The 19,357-nt window shown below is 37.5% G+C and overlaps 1 protein-coding gene across 1 annotated transcript in view; it reads left to right on the forward strand.

The window, feature by feature from the left end:
- Zc3h12b (zinc finger CCCH-type containing 12B) overlaps nucleotides 1-19,357 on the forward strand; it is a 159,709-nt gene that overhangs the window by 101,590 nt on the left and 38,762 nt on the right. Inside the window, exons 2-3 of the mRNA XM_031365196.1 lie at nucleotides 15,709-15,798; nucleotides 16,421-17,181. Of these exons, the coding sequence (XP_031221056.1) occupies nucleotides 16,577-17,181 (605 nt within the window). The 5' untranslated portion in view covers nucleotides 15,709-15,798; nucleotides 16,421-16,576. The remainder of the gene's footprint in view (nucleotides 1-15,708; nucleotides 15,799-16,420; nucleotides 17,182-19,357) is intronic.

The following is a 19,357-nucleotide window of genomic DNA, read 5'->3' on the forward strand; positions in this document are numbered from 1 at the left end:
GAAAGAAAGAAGAAAATGTTTTCCAAACAAAAGAACAAGACAAATATTTCGAAAGAGGTACTAATGATAAGAAGATATATGGAGTTAGGCATGATGCTGTGTCAGTTTTCCCAGTACTTAGGTGGCTAATTCAGAAAAAAAAAATCTTTAGTTCAAGGCCAGTCTGAGCTACAGAGAAGGCAATTCTCAAAATGTATATTCAAAGTAACCATTGTAAAAATTACAGAAAAGGTCAAATGAAAAAAGACATGCATGGAGAATTTGAATGAAGAAAGTGGAAATACAAAACATACCGAACATATCCTGGCATCAGTACTGCATTCTGTAAGGGCCAGGAAGATGGCAGGATTATACCATTGTTCTGTGCCAGCTAGAAGCCATGCCTGTTCATTGTTCCTCGGGCCATGTCACTCAGCTGAGTCATGGCTGAGAAATGGTACTCTGGAGCAGTATACACTGTTAAATCTGCTAGAAACTGCAGAAAAGATGCCTATGAAGCATGTTAAAAGCTAGCCTAGGTCTGCTTCAGTAAATCTCCATCAAAGCTATTATTGGTGCTATTATGGAAAGCTCTGAATGGAAAGAAAGGGGATTAAAAACAAGTTGATGAAAATGTGATGTGACCATTGTGATCCTGCCATCTTTGTGAACCATGTTAAATGCAGCACCTAGCCTGACAGTGGAGTTCTTACAAAATAGAATTAGCAGGTGGATGTCTTGTAATTAAATTCCTGTAGCAAACAGTAAGGAATTCATCCAACTCTTATTTCCGACCTTTCATAGGGCAGTAAGAAAGAGTATTAGACATGAATAACAGGTAAACTTTTTTCTTTTTCCCTGTTAATTCATTTATTTATTCATTGTACAGCCCAATTGCTGCCCCCTCCTCCCAGTCTGCTTGTATACAGTCCCTCTCCTATCCCTCCTTCACTTCACCTCTTAGCAGGGGGAGGCCCTTATATGTTGAAAGTAGTGTAATGAGAAAAGGGAAGCTTGATTCTAAATTTAGTGAAGCACAGTATAAAAATCAGTAAATAGTATATATTTCATATAGAATGTTGTTCTGTGAGATATTTTCTGGGATCTTATATCATATATTCTAAGCTAAATGAGATGTAAATATTAAGAAACCTTAGAGATACCGGGAAACAACCTAAAGCTCAGTGATCCACTCATGATATCTTGTTATTCACTATTAAGTGAAAGAGAAGTTTCCACTGCAGGAAGTGGTGCTCATGAAAAGTTAGCCCTAGGAATGGAAAGGTACCTCAGCTCTTAAAGCCATACACTGTTCTTTCAGAGTTCATTTCCCAGCACCCATATCTGGCAGCTCACAATTGCTTGTAATCCTAACGCCAGAGAATTCAACATTCTTTCTCAAGCTCTGTAGATATCTGTGTTCATGTGCACATACCTCTGCCCCCCCCCACATACGTGCACACACACAATTACAGATAAAGGATAAATGCTTTTTAAAAATCCTTACCATCTGAAGCCCCGAGGGCCAGCAGAAAGAATGGAAACAGGCAACCTCAGGAGGTAGGAGGTGGGAGGACCCTCCAGAATGCACCAGAGACCTGGGAGGTGAGAGACTCACAGGAATCAAAGGGAGGAACCTTAGATGAAATGCCTACAGTGGGGAGAGGAAACTTGTAGAACCCACCTCCAGCAGGAAGACAGGACATCAAGTGAAGGATGGGGTTGCCATCCCACAGTCACAACTCTGACCCATAATTGTTCCTGTCTAAAAGAGTTACAGGGATGGAAATGGAGAGGAGCCTGAGGAAAAGAAGGTCGAGCAACAGGCCCAAAGTGGGATCCAGCTCAAGGGGAGGTCCCAAGGCCTGACACTATTACTGAGGCTATGGAGCGCTCACAAAAAGGGACCTAGCATGACTGCACTCTGAAAGACCCAACAAGCAGCTGAAAGAGTCAGTTTTAGATATTTGCACCCAACCAATGGACAGAAGCAGCTGACCCCTGTTGTTGAATTAGGGAAGGCTGAAGGAAGCTGAGGAGAAGGGCGATCCTGTAGGAGGACCAGAAGTCTCAATCTGGACCACCAAGATTTCTCAAACACTGGACCACCAAACAGACAGCATACACCAGCTGATATGAGGCCCCCAATACACATACAGTAGAAGACTGCCAGGTCTGTGTTCATTCAGAGATGATGTACCTATCCCTCAAGAGACTGGAGGCTCCAGGGAATTTAGAGGTCAGGTGGGGTGGGCGGTGGGGACATCCATGTGGAGATGGGGGTAGGGGGTAAGGAGGTGGTATGGGATGTGGAACAGTCAGAGGGTGGATGGGGGGAATAAAATCTGGAGTGTAAAAAAATAAATTAGTTAAAATTTAAAAAAAAGAAAAAACCTTACCATCAAGGAAATGTTTATTATCACTGAAAGATATGGAGACTCCACATTTATTCACTTTTTTGTATATGCTATGGATCATCCATCCCATCAACACTAGCAGAAAATAGTATCCTTATTCACATTTCTACAATAACAAAATTATGAAACTTACATATACAAGAAGAAAATATTAAAGGCATATATGTATTAAAAGGTATTATTGTTAGTACTTGCATGAATTGGTTTTCTAATTTTGGTCGATCACAGTCTCTGATCCTACTAACTTTAAACTATCCTAAGCACCATGGAAATTGCTGATGCACTAAATAATAAATAATATGGATAACAATGAGCATCTACTGTCATTGTTGTCAAGTAATATAGCTGAAGTAAAAAAAAATTAGTGAAGTACACAAAAATCTTTGGAATTTTGTCAGCTTAGTCAAAGTAGAAAAAAGAATTTAAAAGGCTAAGGCACATATACCATCAAAATACCATCAAAAGGATCAATATGTGTAGTGCGAAATTTCAAAGAGAAAAGAAAAAAAGACATAGAAAGATTATTTAAGGAAACAATACACAACCCTCCCCCCAATTCTGAGAAAAAAAAATGGTTATACAGATTTAAGAAGGCTAACTGATTAAAATGAGATTAATTAAAAGAAATTTACAGCACAGCCATATTTATTTTTTTATTTTTTAAATTAAAATGTAAGTACCACATTTTTCTTTCCTTTCCTCTTTCCAACCCCTTCAATGTAACTTTCTGTGTTTGTTTTCCAATTCATGATTTCTTTTTCTTTAATTATTGTTGTTAACACAATCATGTTTATTTACATGATTAAAATTCAAGAACAAAGAAAGAATTTTGAAAGCAGTAAAAGTGACTTAGCATAAAAAGGAACTCATGAAACTATCACTTTCTCAGAACAAATCTTAAAAACATAAGGGAGTAGGATGATATACTTAAAATACTGAAATTTTAAAAAAACTACTGAACAAGAATATTACGCCTAACTGAACCATACTTCAAAAATGAATACTGTCCTTTGCAACCAAAAGTTGAGAAACAACATCACCTTGCCTATTAAGAAACACCTAGGGCAATGTTTTAAATTTAAAGTTTACTAAGCAGCCATATGGCTACATACAAATATAGAAAAATAGTTGTATAGACTAATAAGGAATACTACTATGGTGTTATATCAATAATTTTAAATTTGAATATAAAGACAAAGGTTACTTAAAGCAAATATTTACAAAAGATGTATATGGATATACAATGTGAAAAACATGAACTGTGATACAGTTGATTACATGAATAAGTAAAAGTAGAGTTATCATATGCAGCGAAACTATTGATATAAGCAAAAATAGACTCCCAAAGCTTGATTTATACAAACCTATGTTAAACATAAAAGTGTCTATAGAAATACAAACAAAAATTAAATTGAGCCAAAAAATTGGTCAAATATGAATATGGACAACATAAGGAAACCAAGAACTAAGTAACTGTGAAAATGATAGAAAAATATTTATAAATAACTTTTAAATGTAAGTGGATTAGGACCCCCAAATCAAAGGATATCTAAATGCTGCATGAATTAAGAACAAAATCCAACAACCTACTTCCTAAAAGATAATCTCTTTAAATATAAGGATAAAAATAGACTTAAGATAAAACAGTAGAAATATGTTCTTTACAAATTATCACCCAAAGTAATCAGAGATGGCTATATCAGGTAGCATACTTTGAGTCATAAAGGAAGCAGTGATAACAAAGTATCGTTATATAATATGTGTCAGTTTAACATAGAGATGTATTTATTATAAATCTGTATGTACCTATCATTTGAGCACCAAAAAGCATCAAGTGAATATTAATAGAATTATAAGCTATATCTATAGAAATAAGATAATAGTTTTAACTTTTGTTCCCCATTTTCAAAAATAGATGGACTACCCATCCAGAACAATCATAGCATAATACTGGACTAAAGCAGTGTTATAGATCAAATAAATCAAGAACATAAAGAACATTCTACTAGAGACGACCCCTGCAGAAGGCATGGGTGGTGCTTTGCCCAGTGTTATGCTATGCAGGTGGGGCACCACTAAGATGAGCAAATAAGTAAAGGAGAGATGGAAGAGAAAGAGAAGCAGAACACTGTGTGTGCAGTGAAGAGAGGCAAAACCAGAGGCTTAAGGGTAGTGAGAAACAGGCCAATATGACTAGACAGAGATGCCACCTGAGGCTATGTTGAGGTCCTGGCCTATGCTATGACCAAAAGCCATGTCCGTGTCTGTGGCCCTGGAGCAGCAGGGGTCTTTGTCAATGTCTGTGGCCCATGTTACCACCAAAGGCCATGGATGTGTCCCTGGTCTGGGCTGCCACTGGGGTCATATTGATGTCTGCAGGCTGTGCAGAGCTTGCTCTTCCCCTCAATGTCTACAGCACTCAGGAGAATGGCCCCCCACACCTACCCTTGGAAGCACAGTAGAGCTGGCCCTGGTTGCTGAGGTTGAAGGTGAGCCAACCTAAGGGTGTGAGCATGGGAAAGTGTGCTACAACCCGTGATGGCTGTAGCACTAGGGTGAGCTGTCCCTGTCCCTGATCTCCCCAGCATTGGAGAACTGACCCAGGTGGTATGAAGATGGGAGAGCTATTGAGCTGACCAACTCCATTACCACCCCATCCCAGAACCAATGCTTTGTGTTTGCCCACCCCAACATCTACCCCATCTATGAACTGCTGGAGCATGAGAAGGGGCTGGGCCTCCTGAACCAAAGTGCAAGATCTCCACAACACGGGCCAACAATGGAATATCTGAGAGGAGTCCCAGAGAGGATCCAGTATTGATAGTGTAGCAGAAGCCAGAGGCCTTGAACCAGACTCATCTGCACTGAACATTTGCAAATAAAAGCTGTTTGGGTAAAAGGGTATATTATGTGACACACCATGACACACCACAGCATCTATGGTGAGAAGTTTGTTTGTTTGTTTGCTTGTTTGTTTTCTTTTGGGGGGAGGTTGCAGAGGGCAGATATGAAGGAACAGGGAGATGGGTGGGATTGGAGTACATAGTGGGATTAGGGTGCATGATGTGAAATTCACAAAGAATCAATAAAAAGTTAAGAACAACAAAACCAAAACAAAACAAGAAAACATTCTACTAAATAAGAGAATACTTTTATTACATACAAGATACAAAACAAAGCTTAAAAACTTTAAGAAAAAAACTAAAATGAGTAATTGAAAAAACTAGAAATGTTCACAATATAGCTTGTGAAATACTAATGAGGCAAGAAATCTAAACATAAATTAAAATCTTGAGACAGAAAGAAAATAAAAGAGAAACAATAAGTTGAGGACCTATTTTGCTTAACTCTAGTTACATTCATATTTACTGCAAATGGCATAATATAGGTTGTTCTTCATGACTGAATAAAATTCCATTATCTTTATTTGTTCATCTGTTATCAGATACCTAGACAAATTCTAAACCTGGCTATGATGAATAATGTTACTATAAGTATAGATGTTCAAGATTCTCTGTGCTGTTTTGAATAATAGTCCAGCAGATATATACAGATGAGTTATACTGGGGAATCATGTGGTAGTGTTATTTCTAGATTTTCCAATAACCTCAATAGTGATTTACATAGTAGCTAGACTAATATATATATATATATATATATATATATATATATATATATATATCTCCATTAGCAGTATATAAAGATTCTTCCCTGCATCCTCTGCATTTGTCTTAATCATAGCCATTTTGACTGTGGTAAAACAGAATCTCCTTTTAATTTTAATTTACATATCACTGACTAAGGATGCTGAATAATTTTTTGGTTTTTTGTTTGTTTTATTGTTTTGTTTTTCGAGACAGGGTTTCTCAGTATAGCCCTGGCTGTCCTAGAACTCACTCTGTGGACCAGGCTGGCCTTGAACTCAGAAATCTGCCTGCTTCTGCCTCCCAAGTGCTGGGACTAAAGGTGTGCACCACCACCACCTGGCTGAACATTTTTATGTTTATTGGCCACCTATCCATATTTTAAGAACTGCATGTCTGCTTCATTAGCTCATTTATTGATTAAGTTGTTTGGGGATTAGGGTATTTCATTTTTTGAGCAGGGATTAGGGTATTTCATTTTTTTTTGAGCTCTTTACATATTATGGCTACTTCTCTTGTATTGATAGTTAGCAAATATTTCTTCACATGATATAGGCTGTCTCTTCACTTGGTTAATCAGTTCATTTCTTTTGCAGAAGATTTTTAATTTCATGAAATTACAATTGTCATTTATTTGTTTGTTTGTTTGTTTAGCGAGTTATTAGAATTCCTTATTAATGCCATTTCCTAGGCTGACATCTTGAAGCGTTTTCTCTAAGTTATACTTTTAGCAGTTTCAGACCTTACATTAAGTTCCATGATAATTCTGAACAGAATTTTAAAATAGGATTAAAGATGGGAAAGGACCTTTAAACTTCTATGTGTGAATGTTTGGGTTTTCCCAGAGCCCATTGTTAAAGAGGCTTTCTTTTGTCCAAAGTATGTTTGGAGAATCATCAAAACCCAAGTGGCTGCAAGCAATGTGGGCTTATTTTCCAGCTTCTATCACAGTGATTAAAGGGGGAACTAAGAATCCAAGATAAAACCATGACTATACAGTTTTATGATTTTCTTATGAATAGACTTTCTACTCTATTTTCATTTTTTCAAAAAAGTTTTTCACATGGTATATCCAGAAAATACATCATTGGCCTTAATGTATAAATGTGAAAGAAAAAAAAACAGCATTAGATAAACCATTTTCAGCAGTATAGAAAACATGTTTCAGCTAGGTCATATTACAGTGATAGCATACTTTTTCTAGCATGCTTGACACCTGGGTTTGGTCCTCAGAACATAATAAATGAAGAAGTAAGGAAATAAAAATATGAAGGAAGGAAAAAACTGGGAGGAGAGGAAGGAGAAAGAATGCAAGAAAGAAAGGCAGCTGTTAATTATGACAGCTTTTCCTTTTTCCTTCTACATGTTTCATATATTACAAAAGTAGAATTCATATTTTCCAGAGTAGGTGTATCTTTTGTAACTATAGAAACGAAGCTTTCCATTTTGAAATATTTATTTAGCTAAAAACAGCAATGCAAAGTTCATTCTGATTCTAAAATCATGTACAAATTTAGACAACTGCTCAAAGAATTGAAGTCTCTTTGATATTGTAATTTAGAAGTATTTAGATATTTTTAAGGTAAATTTACCATGTGAGTCTATTTATGTTACATGCAACCTTACGATTAGAAAAATTTCCTCATATGTTAATTTTAACCATATATTATTAAAATATATTAAGCATACCCAAATCATAGATACTTGTAATAGTGTCAAAAAACCTTTCATATGAAGTCAGAAAATCTAAGTTGTAATTACAGTTTGCCTTCTATTACAGAATATAAATTTGAGCAATTGACTTACTGTCTCTGAAAACAAATATTCTCTTATCAGTAACAAAAGTATACTCTTTACCTCACATAGTTTTTGTGAGAATAAATTTAAGTGACAAATATGAAATTACTTTTTAGACAGTAAGTTTCTATACTAAGAATGTTAATAAAATGGAATAAATTTTACATTAAGTGGATAATTATCATGTGATGGTCATTGTACTAGTTGTTCATTTTTTTATATTTATTGTTCTTAGCAAGGCCAAGACAAGTTTGTTGCTAAAAAATAGTAGTTGGTGGGACTTTGTAAGTATAGTTTCTGATGCACACAATCTCACAGCAAAGTCCTGGATTCTCTAATTCTTACAATCTTTCTTCCCACTCCTCAACAATGTTTCCTGAGCCTTAGGTAAAGGAGTGTGTTAAAGAAGCATCCATTGGTACTGGGAACTACAACTACATTTTGATTGATTGTGGTTTTCTGTAGTGGTCTCCATCTGTTGCAAAGAGAAGTATCCTTAATAAAGGGAGAAATACTACACCTATCTCTGGTTATAAGAACAAATGCTTGGGCTGGAGAGATGGCTCAGCAGGTAAGAGAACTGACTGCTCTTCCAGAAGTCGTGAGTCCCAGCAACCACATGGTGGCTCACAACCATCTGTAATGAGATCTGATGCCCTCTTCTGAGGTGTCTGAAGACAGCTACAGTGTACTTACATAAAATAAATAAATCTTAAAAAAGAGAACAAATGCTTATAAATTGCTGTTAGGGATTATGCTGGTTTAGTAAATTAGTGATTATAAATTCTCCTCTTAAGGAGTTAGAGAAAGGACCAATGGAGCTGAGGGGTTTGCAGCCCCTTAGGACTAACAACAATATGAACTAACTAGTACCCTCAGAGCTCCCAGGGACTAAACCACCAACCAAGGAGTACACATGGAGGGGTCTGATTGTTCTGGCAGCATGTATATAGTAGAGGATTGCAAATTCGATCAGCAATAGGAGGAGAGGACCTCAGCCCTGAGAAGGTTCTGTGCCCCAGTGTAGGGGAATGCCAGGGTCAGAAAGTGGGAGAGGGCAGGGTGGCAGGCATGGGGAAGTGGGAGGAAACAAGGGTTTGTTTTGTTGTTTTTGTTTGTTTCTTTGTTTTTTGGAGGGGAAACTGGGAATGGAGAAATTTACATGTAAATAAAGAAAATATCAAAAAAAATAATAAATTCTCCTCTTAATAATAGATACTCAGCAATGAGTAGTTATTAAAGTTTCCAGTACCAAGCATGGTACTCTTGTTGAGAGGGTCTTAATGGATGGATGGATGGATAGATGGATGGATCGATCATACCCATATTCTGTTACTATCACTTATTTCCCTCTCATTTTCACTGAACACTTTCTTTTTACCTGTTCTTCCTTCTTTTTTCTTTCTCTCTTTCTTCCTTCCTTCCTTTATTCCTTTCTTTCTTTTTCTTTTTTTAAAATATTTATTTATTTATTTTATGTATATGAATACACACTGTAGCTCTACAGACAGTCGTGAGCCTTCATCTGGTTGTTGGGAATTGACTTTTAGGACATCTGCTTGCTCCGGTCTGCCCCACTCACTCTGGACCAAAGATTTATATATTATTATAAATAAGTACACTGTAGCTGTCTTCAGACACACCAGAAGAGGGCGTCAGATCTCATTACAGATGGTTGTGAGCCACCATGTGGTTGCTGGGATTTGAACTCAGGACCTTTGGAAGAGCAGTTGTTGCTCTTACCTGCTGAGCCGTCTCACCAGCTCCTTCTTTTCTTTTTCTGAATCCTAAATCTTCTAAATGTTTTCTTCTTATTTGCAGGCCTTTTAGCAACCAACTGTGCTTAATTAGGGTTGCTTGCAGGAGCATTGTTTAGGGTTTTTTTCATAGTATGACCAACTAACCACTGGTTACTTCACTAAAAAAATGATCCACCCTTTCATGGTAGCCATTAACTACCCATGTCTCCTAGGGAAGGAATCCACAATATTTATTCAGGCAGAAGATCTGTGCACAAGATTGGACACATCAGGAGAGGCTTCTTAACAATCCATGTCACTGTTTTTGTTCAGAAAAGTGAAAAGGAAAGTATGGGGCAGAAGTTATATAACAAAAGGTTTACAGGTTCATCACATTAAGACATTTTAGTAGAACTAGAAAGTAACTGAACTGGCTGAAAGGGAGACAGGTTTCTGATGCTGATTCTCACTGCAGTCTGATTTTATCCTAGTTCATCTACACAAGACTTCAAAATAACAAGGTATAAGGTAGATAATTTGTCTTTTGAAAAAACTTTGCTAACATATTACATAAAAATTATTGCATTAAACTTATAATGAACTTATGGAGTTAGTAACAAATAATGAATGTTTAGTCATGTGCTAGCCTTAATGGAAAGACATGTAAACAGTTCTGCTGTAACTCCTTCCATCTTACCGATCTATGACATGAACTATTGCTTTAAACTTACTATGAACTAATGGAATGTAAAAATGCTTAGGAAAACATGTGGTCAATTATCCTGAGAAAGTATAAAAACTAAGAAATACAGGGCTGGTGTGATGGCTCAGCTGGTAAGAGCACTGACTGCTCTTCTGACAGTCCTGAGTTCGGATCCCAGCAACCACATGGTGGCTCACAACCACCTGTAATGAGATCAGACGCCCTCTTCTGGTGCGTCTGAAGACAACTGCAGCAGATTACTCCGGAGTGAGCGGGGCCAGAGCGAGCGGGACTGGCAGAAGTCCTGAGTTCAACAGCAGCAACACACATGATGGCTCACGGCCATCTGTACAGCTACAGTGTACTCATACACATTAAAAAAAAAGAAAGAAAGAAATACAATAAAGCATAGGTACAGCCTTCATCTTCATCTTCATCTTCATCTTCATCCAGTATGTGTGTGTGTCTCTGTGTATGCTTAAACTTTCTCACATTTCTTTTCCTTTCTTTTCTTTTTCTCTCTGGCTCTTGCTTGACCAGAAAGAGGCCTGAGTCAAAGAAAAATCAACCCAAGTAACAAATTCTTTTCCCCTGCTGCCATCATCAGGAGTTAATTGCCAGAAGCCAGTTGCTTTTGGCCACAGAATAAGAAGAATTAACCGCCAAAAGTCATCAGCTTTTGGCCCCTATCTCCAGCCAGCAACAATACTTTGCTGCCTTCCTCAGGCCTGGAGCTGGGCCTCAACACATAGGATCATCCTATAGTTGGTTGGACCACAAATTGATAGGTGTCCTCATTTTTTTAAAGAAAGAGGAAACTTAGAAATCTATGAGTATAATTCCAGATTTTAAAACTTCTTTGTGTGATTCAGTGAAAGAGAAGAGTAAGAATAAGAAAATTTAGATTCAATTCCAAAGAGAGATATAAAGGGGGAGTTTGAAAATTCAGACAGGTAAGAAGATGACCAAAAAGTAAGAAGAAAAAGAAAGATTTAACGAAAAAATAAGGGAAGCAAACAACAGCCCCCGCTCTGTGGGTGCCCAGATTGAGGAGGAGAAACAGAAGTTTCATTCAGCAGATAGGCTTGTGGGTATGTGATGGTTAGTGTTAACTATCAGATTGCCAAAATCTATAATTACCTGGGCTATTGTCTTCTAAGCATATTTATGCAAGATCTTCTTGCTTATACCAATTGATGTGGGAAGTCCTACCCACTATGGTAGGGCACCATTCCCTAGGCAGAAGATCCTGAACCATATAAGCCTCTCTGGGAATAAAGGGCGAGAGGGGGCTGGGAAAGGAAGCAGCCGTCCGGTGGTTCAGGCATGGGCAGGTGTGGGAGTTCTTGGTCCGGTCTCATGGCTGGGCCCACACAGCGCATCTAGTTGAAAGGAGGCAATGCATGGTCATAAGATGTTTTATTATAGAAAGGAGAGAGAAGAGATAGGAAAGTAAAGGCTGGCCATGGCCACGTGGAGAGAGGGGGAAGGGAGGAAGAGAAAGTAAAGATAAGAAGAGTAAGAGGATAAGAGGGGAGAGAGAAGAAAAAAAGGAAAAGAGGAGGAGGAGGAGGAGGAGGAGGAGGAGGAGGAGGAAAGGAGGGGGCAAACTGTCCTTTATATGGTGGCTGCGCTATCTGTCTGTGGGGCTGGGCTACCTGTCTGTGGAGTGGGACATACCTGGCTATGGTCAAATGACTGGAGGTGGAGTCCAGCCAGAATGCTGGGAACTTGTGGCATTGTCTACTCGATAGATAGCACAGGCTAATGGAGTTGGAAGACTTGTGGAATCAGCTATCTGTGTCTGGGAACGTGTCTCCACTGTTCCGTCCCTGGTGGAATCTTTTACTGGGTCTCCAGAAGTTAAGACTCGCTCAAACAAAACACAGACTGCTTTTCACAGTCCCACACAGAAGCCCAACGATCCCTACCTACCACACTATGCATATAACTGTCAGTGCCCAACTTTCAGTGACCTTCCACAAATACTACAACATACATCGTTTTTTCCATCTCCATGTTCCCTCCCAGGCCTCACTTCAACCTGTATACTAACAAAAACAGTATTTCCCCTTCCACTTTCATACCACATATATACTACTAGTCCCCTCACTTAAAGCCTCTTTTACTCCCTTTTCCTGGGCTCCACACAGACTGTCACATAAATAAACATATAAAATTTAGAAGCTAGCATCTGCTTATGAGACAAACCATGTTATTTTTGTCTCTCTGAACCTCGTTTAACATGATATGTTCCAGTTCCAAATTGGTTTCTCTATGTTCTGCATCCAAAGTATGTTTTGTTTTCGTCAATAAGGCCTTGCCATTTATTTACTCTGGGCACCCAAGAGCAAGGGCAGTAACATAGTAATATGAAGGTCTTTTGTCCCTTCCTAATCGATACCTTGAAGGGTGGTAACCCTTCAAGATTTCTTAGATTTTTCTTTAATAATCTATGTGTATCCATGCAGAGTAATTCTGTTCAAACTCTTTTTTTGGATGAGGGTATATTTTGAAATTAACTTACTAATTAACATGCATTCTTACAAAACAATCATCAAGTTGCTTAGCCACTTGAAGACAAACAAGATTTCTATTTGGTTGTTTCTGGATAGCTCTACCCTATATGGCTATTGGACATTATTTTAGCATTTAATATTTTAGTTTAATAAACATAGCAAGCTGGTTCTATTTCCAGTGGGTATCATGTACCACATTTTGAAATGGATTGAAGTAAAGCTGAGCCTGGAAAACTGCTCTGTGCAAATGCAAACCTGATGAATTTTTTACAAAACGAAAGGATTGTGGTTAGGAGAAGAAAGTAGAAAACTGACCTTTTGGCTTGGTGAAATCTCTATGAGACAATATTTGGAATTTTTGCGAGCATATTTTTCTCTCCTGCTTTAGATTAAATTGCAAACGATCACTTATTCACTTGTACTTATTTTGTTGCTGTTTTGAAGCAGTATCTTTCCCATTGATTCCAAGGTCAGCCTTCTGAGTGCCAGGAATACATGCTAGATCGCCTAGCTTTAATTATATTCTTTTTAATATTTCCATTATTATTATTATTATTATTATTATTATTATTATTATTATTATATCTTTTCTTACAGCTGTTATCCCCATCCCTGTCCACCCTCTGAGGGTGTTCCTCATTGCATTTCTCATCACCCCCTGTCTCCAAGAGGATATCCCCACTCCCACCTCACCAAACCTCCCCATTCCCTGATAAGGAATTAGAGAAAAAGACAGAATAAAAGAGGGATGGATGTGTGCAAAGTACACACAGTGTGTGACTGTGTGTGGGGGGTGTGTACAATTATATAAAAATATTTAAAATATGTATAAGGTAAAATCAAATGTAAGAAAGCAGAATGAAATATTAAATTGCATATTAGCTAAAAATAATTTAACAATGAATATAAGGTATAGAAATTTGTTTCAGGTTCGATTCTGAAACTAAAATATATGTGGCATATATCAATACAAGATGTAGGACAAGTAACCATTTTCTTAAAATTTTTTAATAATTTTAAAGGTTGGTCCAAGTTTATTTCTACTGAGTTATTTTTCTCCTATGTTAAGAAAATTTGCAATGACTAATGATTTCAATAAGAGTTTGTGGTCTAGGTAGTATTTTCTGTGAGTTAAATTGTGTTATGTGTCTTTATGAACATGATGGAAATTTTCACATGATGTCAATGTAAGTCTTAATAGAAGAGGATAAGCAAAGTAATATATAGTATATTATCTAAGAGAAACAAAATAGCCTTTTATACCTATTTAATAATATGTGCCCAAGGTCTGGTGAGTTGGCTCAGCGGGTAAGAGCACTGACTGCTCTTCTGAAGGTCCTGAGTTCAAATCCCAGCAACCACATGGTGGCTCACAACCACCCATAATGAGATCAGATGTCCTCTTCTGGTGTGTCAGAAGACAGCTACAGTGTATTTATGTATAATAATAAATAAATCTTAAAAAAAATAATATGTGCCCAAAATAAAGAGGAAGTCCCATAAATGGTTTTTTAAGTGATTTTGGGGTTTTAAATAAGTGCAAGACAAAAAAAATCAGTACTTTTGTACACTAGATATTATTCTGATGAGAACAAAATATAAATCAATAAATGCATGAATTACAAAGGAAATCAACTTAAAAGTTTTAACAACCCAATAAATGTGAAAGCAAAATTAAATTTAGTATCTTTGTGTTGGGTAATTAACTAAAGGAAAGTTTTTGAGACAGAGTCCCACAGTATAAACCAGGCTTGTCTTGAACACATGGAATCAGATTCCAAGGGCTGGAATTATAAGCATGAGCCACATGGAATTATAAGCATGAGCCACAATGCCCAGCAAAAACAAAAATTTAAAGCCAAAAGTTCTAGTGAAGTCACTGGAGAAGTCATTGACATCCTTCCTTAATACCAGTTCAGAAATGTTATTTTTGTATGAATGTTTTCAGATATGAATCCCAAAGTAAAAAAAAAAATAACCAGCCATGACACTGTTAAAACTATGTGTAGCTTTTCTTGCTTGTATAAATACAATTGACATGATTTGAAAGACTTTAGTATGTTGGTTACATGGATAGCCTTGTTTTGTATTACTGAACACAGCTGATGCCTGAAAAAAATTTCCAAGCTCACAGCCCTTATACCCTTGCTCCACTTACTTTTAAAATATGTAAGAACACTTAAAGAAAACATGACCATGAATTTGAAAGAGCAAGGTGGGCTACATGGGAGAAGAAAGGGGGTAGAGAAAATGTAATCATAATCTCAAAAAAAAATAAAAAATATTAAAATAAACCAACAAATAGGTGAGGATGGTTATACATGCCTTTGATTCCAGAACTAGGCAGATAGGGGCTTGCTGATTTCTCTGAGTTCAAGGCCATCCTGGTCTATATAACAAGTTCAAGGCTAGCCAAGCTAGATGGTGAGAAGCTTTTCAAATGTTAAATGAAACTATAAAAAGAAAACAGCTCTGAAACAGATGTAGTAACTTACAGTTATAATTTTGCTACTCAGGAAGCTGAGCCAAAGGATTTCTATGAGTTCAAAGCTAGCCTGGGCTGTAGTGTGAAACACTGTCCCAAAGAAAAACCTTGCACACTGTGGAATCTGCTGCTTCCTTTATGTATGTTGAGAATTTACTGCATTCTGTTGACTTTTCTAAGTTCTTCATCATCCTTATCCTGTAATCCTTACAATTATTCTGTGAGATATCAATTAACATTTTCATTTCACACATAAGAAAAACTGAAATCCCAAATGATGAAAAAAATAGAACTGAAAACTGCCAGGACAGGTTGAGTGTGTATATGAGGAGTTAGAAATAAAATTGCATCTAATCCTCTTCTGTAATTAATATTTTACTGTTTATCAAATCAGTTGAGTTGATATTTTTTTTTCTATTTTACAGGGTCTCCCTCTGTTGCCTATAGGGAGGGATATCTCTCCCAAGGCTCAAGGGAACCTCCTGTCTTGGCCTCCTGAATTAATGGAACTTGAGGTATGCATCACTATGCATAGCTGGTTTGCTCCTTTTGTTTACCAGTTACAATGAGTAAAAGAGGTGGAGTTTGCACACATATACACACACACTTTCTTACAGCTAGAACATGTCTTTGCAGTGTTTCCCTTGCATGATACTTTAGTTGTCTAACAATTTTAATCTCTATTCAATTCCCCTGGAAGATGGGATTCTTAATGTTTTGTAAACAATAATGATGAGGATATGTTTTTCAGGAGTGGATTGTAGTCTTAACAAGATGGATCTGATGTGTATCTATAAATACTTTCCCAGGACAAAAGAAGAAAAAGAGTCTTGTCAACACACACACACACACGCACGCACACACACACACACACACACCCCACACACACACACACTGATACAGTGCGATTTCTCTCAAATTTGTAATAATAACTTTAGCTATCATTTTAGGGGTTATAGTTTTATTACACTTACTGAAATTTCATCTAGAACTATTGGAATTAATGATTCTTTATACCATTGTAAACAGGAAAGTCAAATTCGAGAGAATTTGTAATTTCTGAGGGAAAAACTGTGTATTTTGTGTTTTTCCCAGAATGTTACTATATATGATTATGCCATATGTGTTTATTTGTAGAGACTGCTAACATCTGAACATACAAAACCAAACAGACAAATTCTTGCACCATTGCTCCCCCAGCATTCTACTCTAGAGGAATGCCACAGTACATGGATTCCAAGCAGGTTAAAAAGAAAAATAGCTGATTAGATCTCAGAGCACCTAGTGAACGGGATGACGGCCACAGCTGCAGTGGAGACACCAAAAATGGAGAAGAGTGCTTCCAAGGAAGAGAAGCAACAGCCAAAGCAGGAGGACAGCACAGACCGAGGCAATGCTGATTCTGAAGAATGGGTGAACTCTGAGAGTGACCCTGAACAGATGACCTTTAAGAGTGGCCACAACAGCTACCAATCTGCAGATATTCAGTTGAAGAAGAAAGAGATGCTCTCCAAGCCACATCGCCCACTCTGTCGGTCACCCTGCCTGGACCGGCCAAGCTTCTCCCAGAGCAGTATTTTACAGGATGGGAAGCTAGACTTGGAGAAAGAATACCAAGCCAAGATGGATTTTGCTCTAAAGTTGGGTTATGCAGAAGAACAAATTCAATCAGTGCTTAATAAACTAGGCCCAGAATCACTTATTAATGATGTATTAGCAGAACTTGTCAGACTTGGAAACAAAGGTGATTCAGAAGCACAAGTCAACTTGAGTCTGTTATTGCCCAGAGGAGCTAGCTCCAGAGAGATTGCAAGCCCTGAATTGTCTCTTGAAGATGAAATAGACAATAGTGATAATTTAAGACCAATTGTTATTGATGGAAGTAATGTGGCAATGAGGTAAGCCTCATGTATTTTTTCCTCTCCTTCTAAAACAGAAAGTGTCTTCTATTACAAAGCACCATAAGAACTTTGTTGTTTATGTTTTGCATTCCTATAGATGGACAGACTCTAGAATTATCCTTCCCTTGCCTTTTCATTCTCCTTTGGAATTGCTACCAAATTGTCTTCAAGTGTTTTTGATGAAACATTAGATATTAGTGATGCTTCAACAGAGCCAGAATGTTTAATGCCAATGTCCAGTCATTACTAGACTGATCATCTTCAAAACCACGACTTACATGTTGCCAGTTGAAGTCTCACTTAGAAACTTTCTGTATCCCAATCACTAATACACAACACTGAGATCATTGTTTCTGCCTTCAAGGCAAAAGTGTGATCAGGACTTTTCTCCTCCCACTTAACTGCATCATTTATCTTAGTCTCTTTAATAGTCTTCTTGTAAATTATGCTGGCTTCTATATCCACTACCTGTATTCATGTCATTTCCCAACCTAGAAATTATACTCTCCTTAAAGATGTACCACCTACATCTCTGTGGTTTTTCTAAACTCAATGATTATCCATACTAGAATAAATATTTACCCCACAAAGATATCCACATGCTAATCTCTGAGCCTATAAGTCTGTTAAATCATAAAACATACCTTGTATATGTCTTCAACTTAAGTAGTTTGAGCTGGGGAATGTTACCTTGTATGACTAAGATTAGCCAAGAGTTGCTGCTAGAGGAAGGCAACAGGACCAGAATAAATAGCAAGACATGCTACAGAAATAAGAAATGAGGGGCTGGCGAGATGGCTCAGCGGGTAAGAGCACCGACTGCTCTTCCGAAGGTCCTCAGTTCAAATCCCAGCAACCACATGGTGGCTCACAACCACCCATAATGAGATCTGACGCCCTCTTATGGAGTGTCTGAAGACAGCTACTGTGTACTTATAATAAATAAATAAATCTTTTTTTAAAAAGAAGTAAGAAATGAGAGTGTAAGAAGAGGGCCATGAACACAGGAGTGAAGGTAGACTAAAAAAAAGCTGAAAAGTATTAGGAAACATCTTAAGCCTGAAGAAAGAAAGCAGCCTTGCCAAAATTTTGATTTTAGATTTTTGATCTCTTAAACTATAAAATAGTAATTTCTATACATGTAGTAATTTGTTATAATAACAATGGGAAACTAGTACACTGACTCCTGGTGAGACTGTCATCACTATGAGAGTCAGTGTGCTGACTCCTCAAAACTAAACATCAAACTAGCACATGGTCCAAGCATACTAGTCCTGGATGTATAACCGAAAGATCCAGGAATGCCACAGAGATACTTGCATGTTTCTTGGTGCTCTATTCAGTAGAGCCAAGATGTACAAGCAGTCTCAATGCCCACAGACCAATTAATGGATAAGAAAATTGTGCTATATACAGAAAGGTGTTTTGTTTGAAGGAAAAATTGAGTGAGCTAGAGATTTATCATTTTAAGTCAAATAACTCAGATTTGGGAAGAAGAAAGACTGACTTTTTACTTCTGTGTCTAGTATAGATATAAAAGCATAAATATTATATATGACACAGAAGTAGAAAAAGAGTATGATGGAGTAGGAATAGGTCTAAACTGAAATGAAAGAAAAAGGTATCACATATTTTCTCTTATATGCAGAAGTTAAGTTTAAATATATACATATATGTATACATGGTGTGTGTATGTGTGTGGGGGTGTCCCACCACAGCAATTGTAGAGGCTATTGGGAGGAAGGGAACTATTGAAAGACTGGAAGAAGGAGGACAATTTAGTAGTTATTTTTCTCATTTATATGATAAAACACCATACAAAAAGAGTTTAAGAAGAGGAGTCCTCATTCTGGCACACAGTTTGATGGTACAGTGCTGCGGACTGGGTTCGTTGCAGGGACCCCAATTTCCACAGGATGAGAATTCTGGTCAGGTAGGCAATAAGTCAGCGGATGACAGACAGACTCGAGACACAAGTGTGTGGTGAATCTGAATGTATTTGTACAAGGTGAAATTCAGGCTTAAATACCATACAGCAAGCAGGGCAGATGACAAGAGTCACGTAGGCAGGCGGGGTTACAGCAAGAGGCACAGGACTGAGGTCTTGTAGGCAAGTGACCACACATCAAGGTCAGTGGAGTCTGGTAGCCAGGTGTGAAGCAGGAGGAAGAGG

The sequence above is a fragment of the Mastomys coucha genome, chromosome X (genome assembly GCF_008632895.1).
Source record: "Mastomys coucha isolate ucsf_1 chromosome X, UCSF_Mcou_1, whole genome shotgun sequence".
NCBI lineage: Eukaryota > Metazoa > Chordata > Mammalia > Rodentia > Muridae > Mastomys > Mastomys coucha.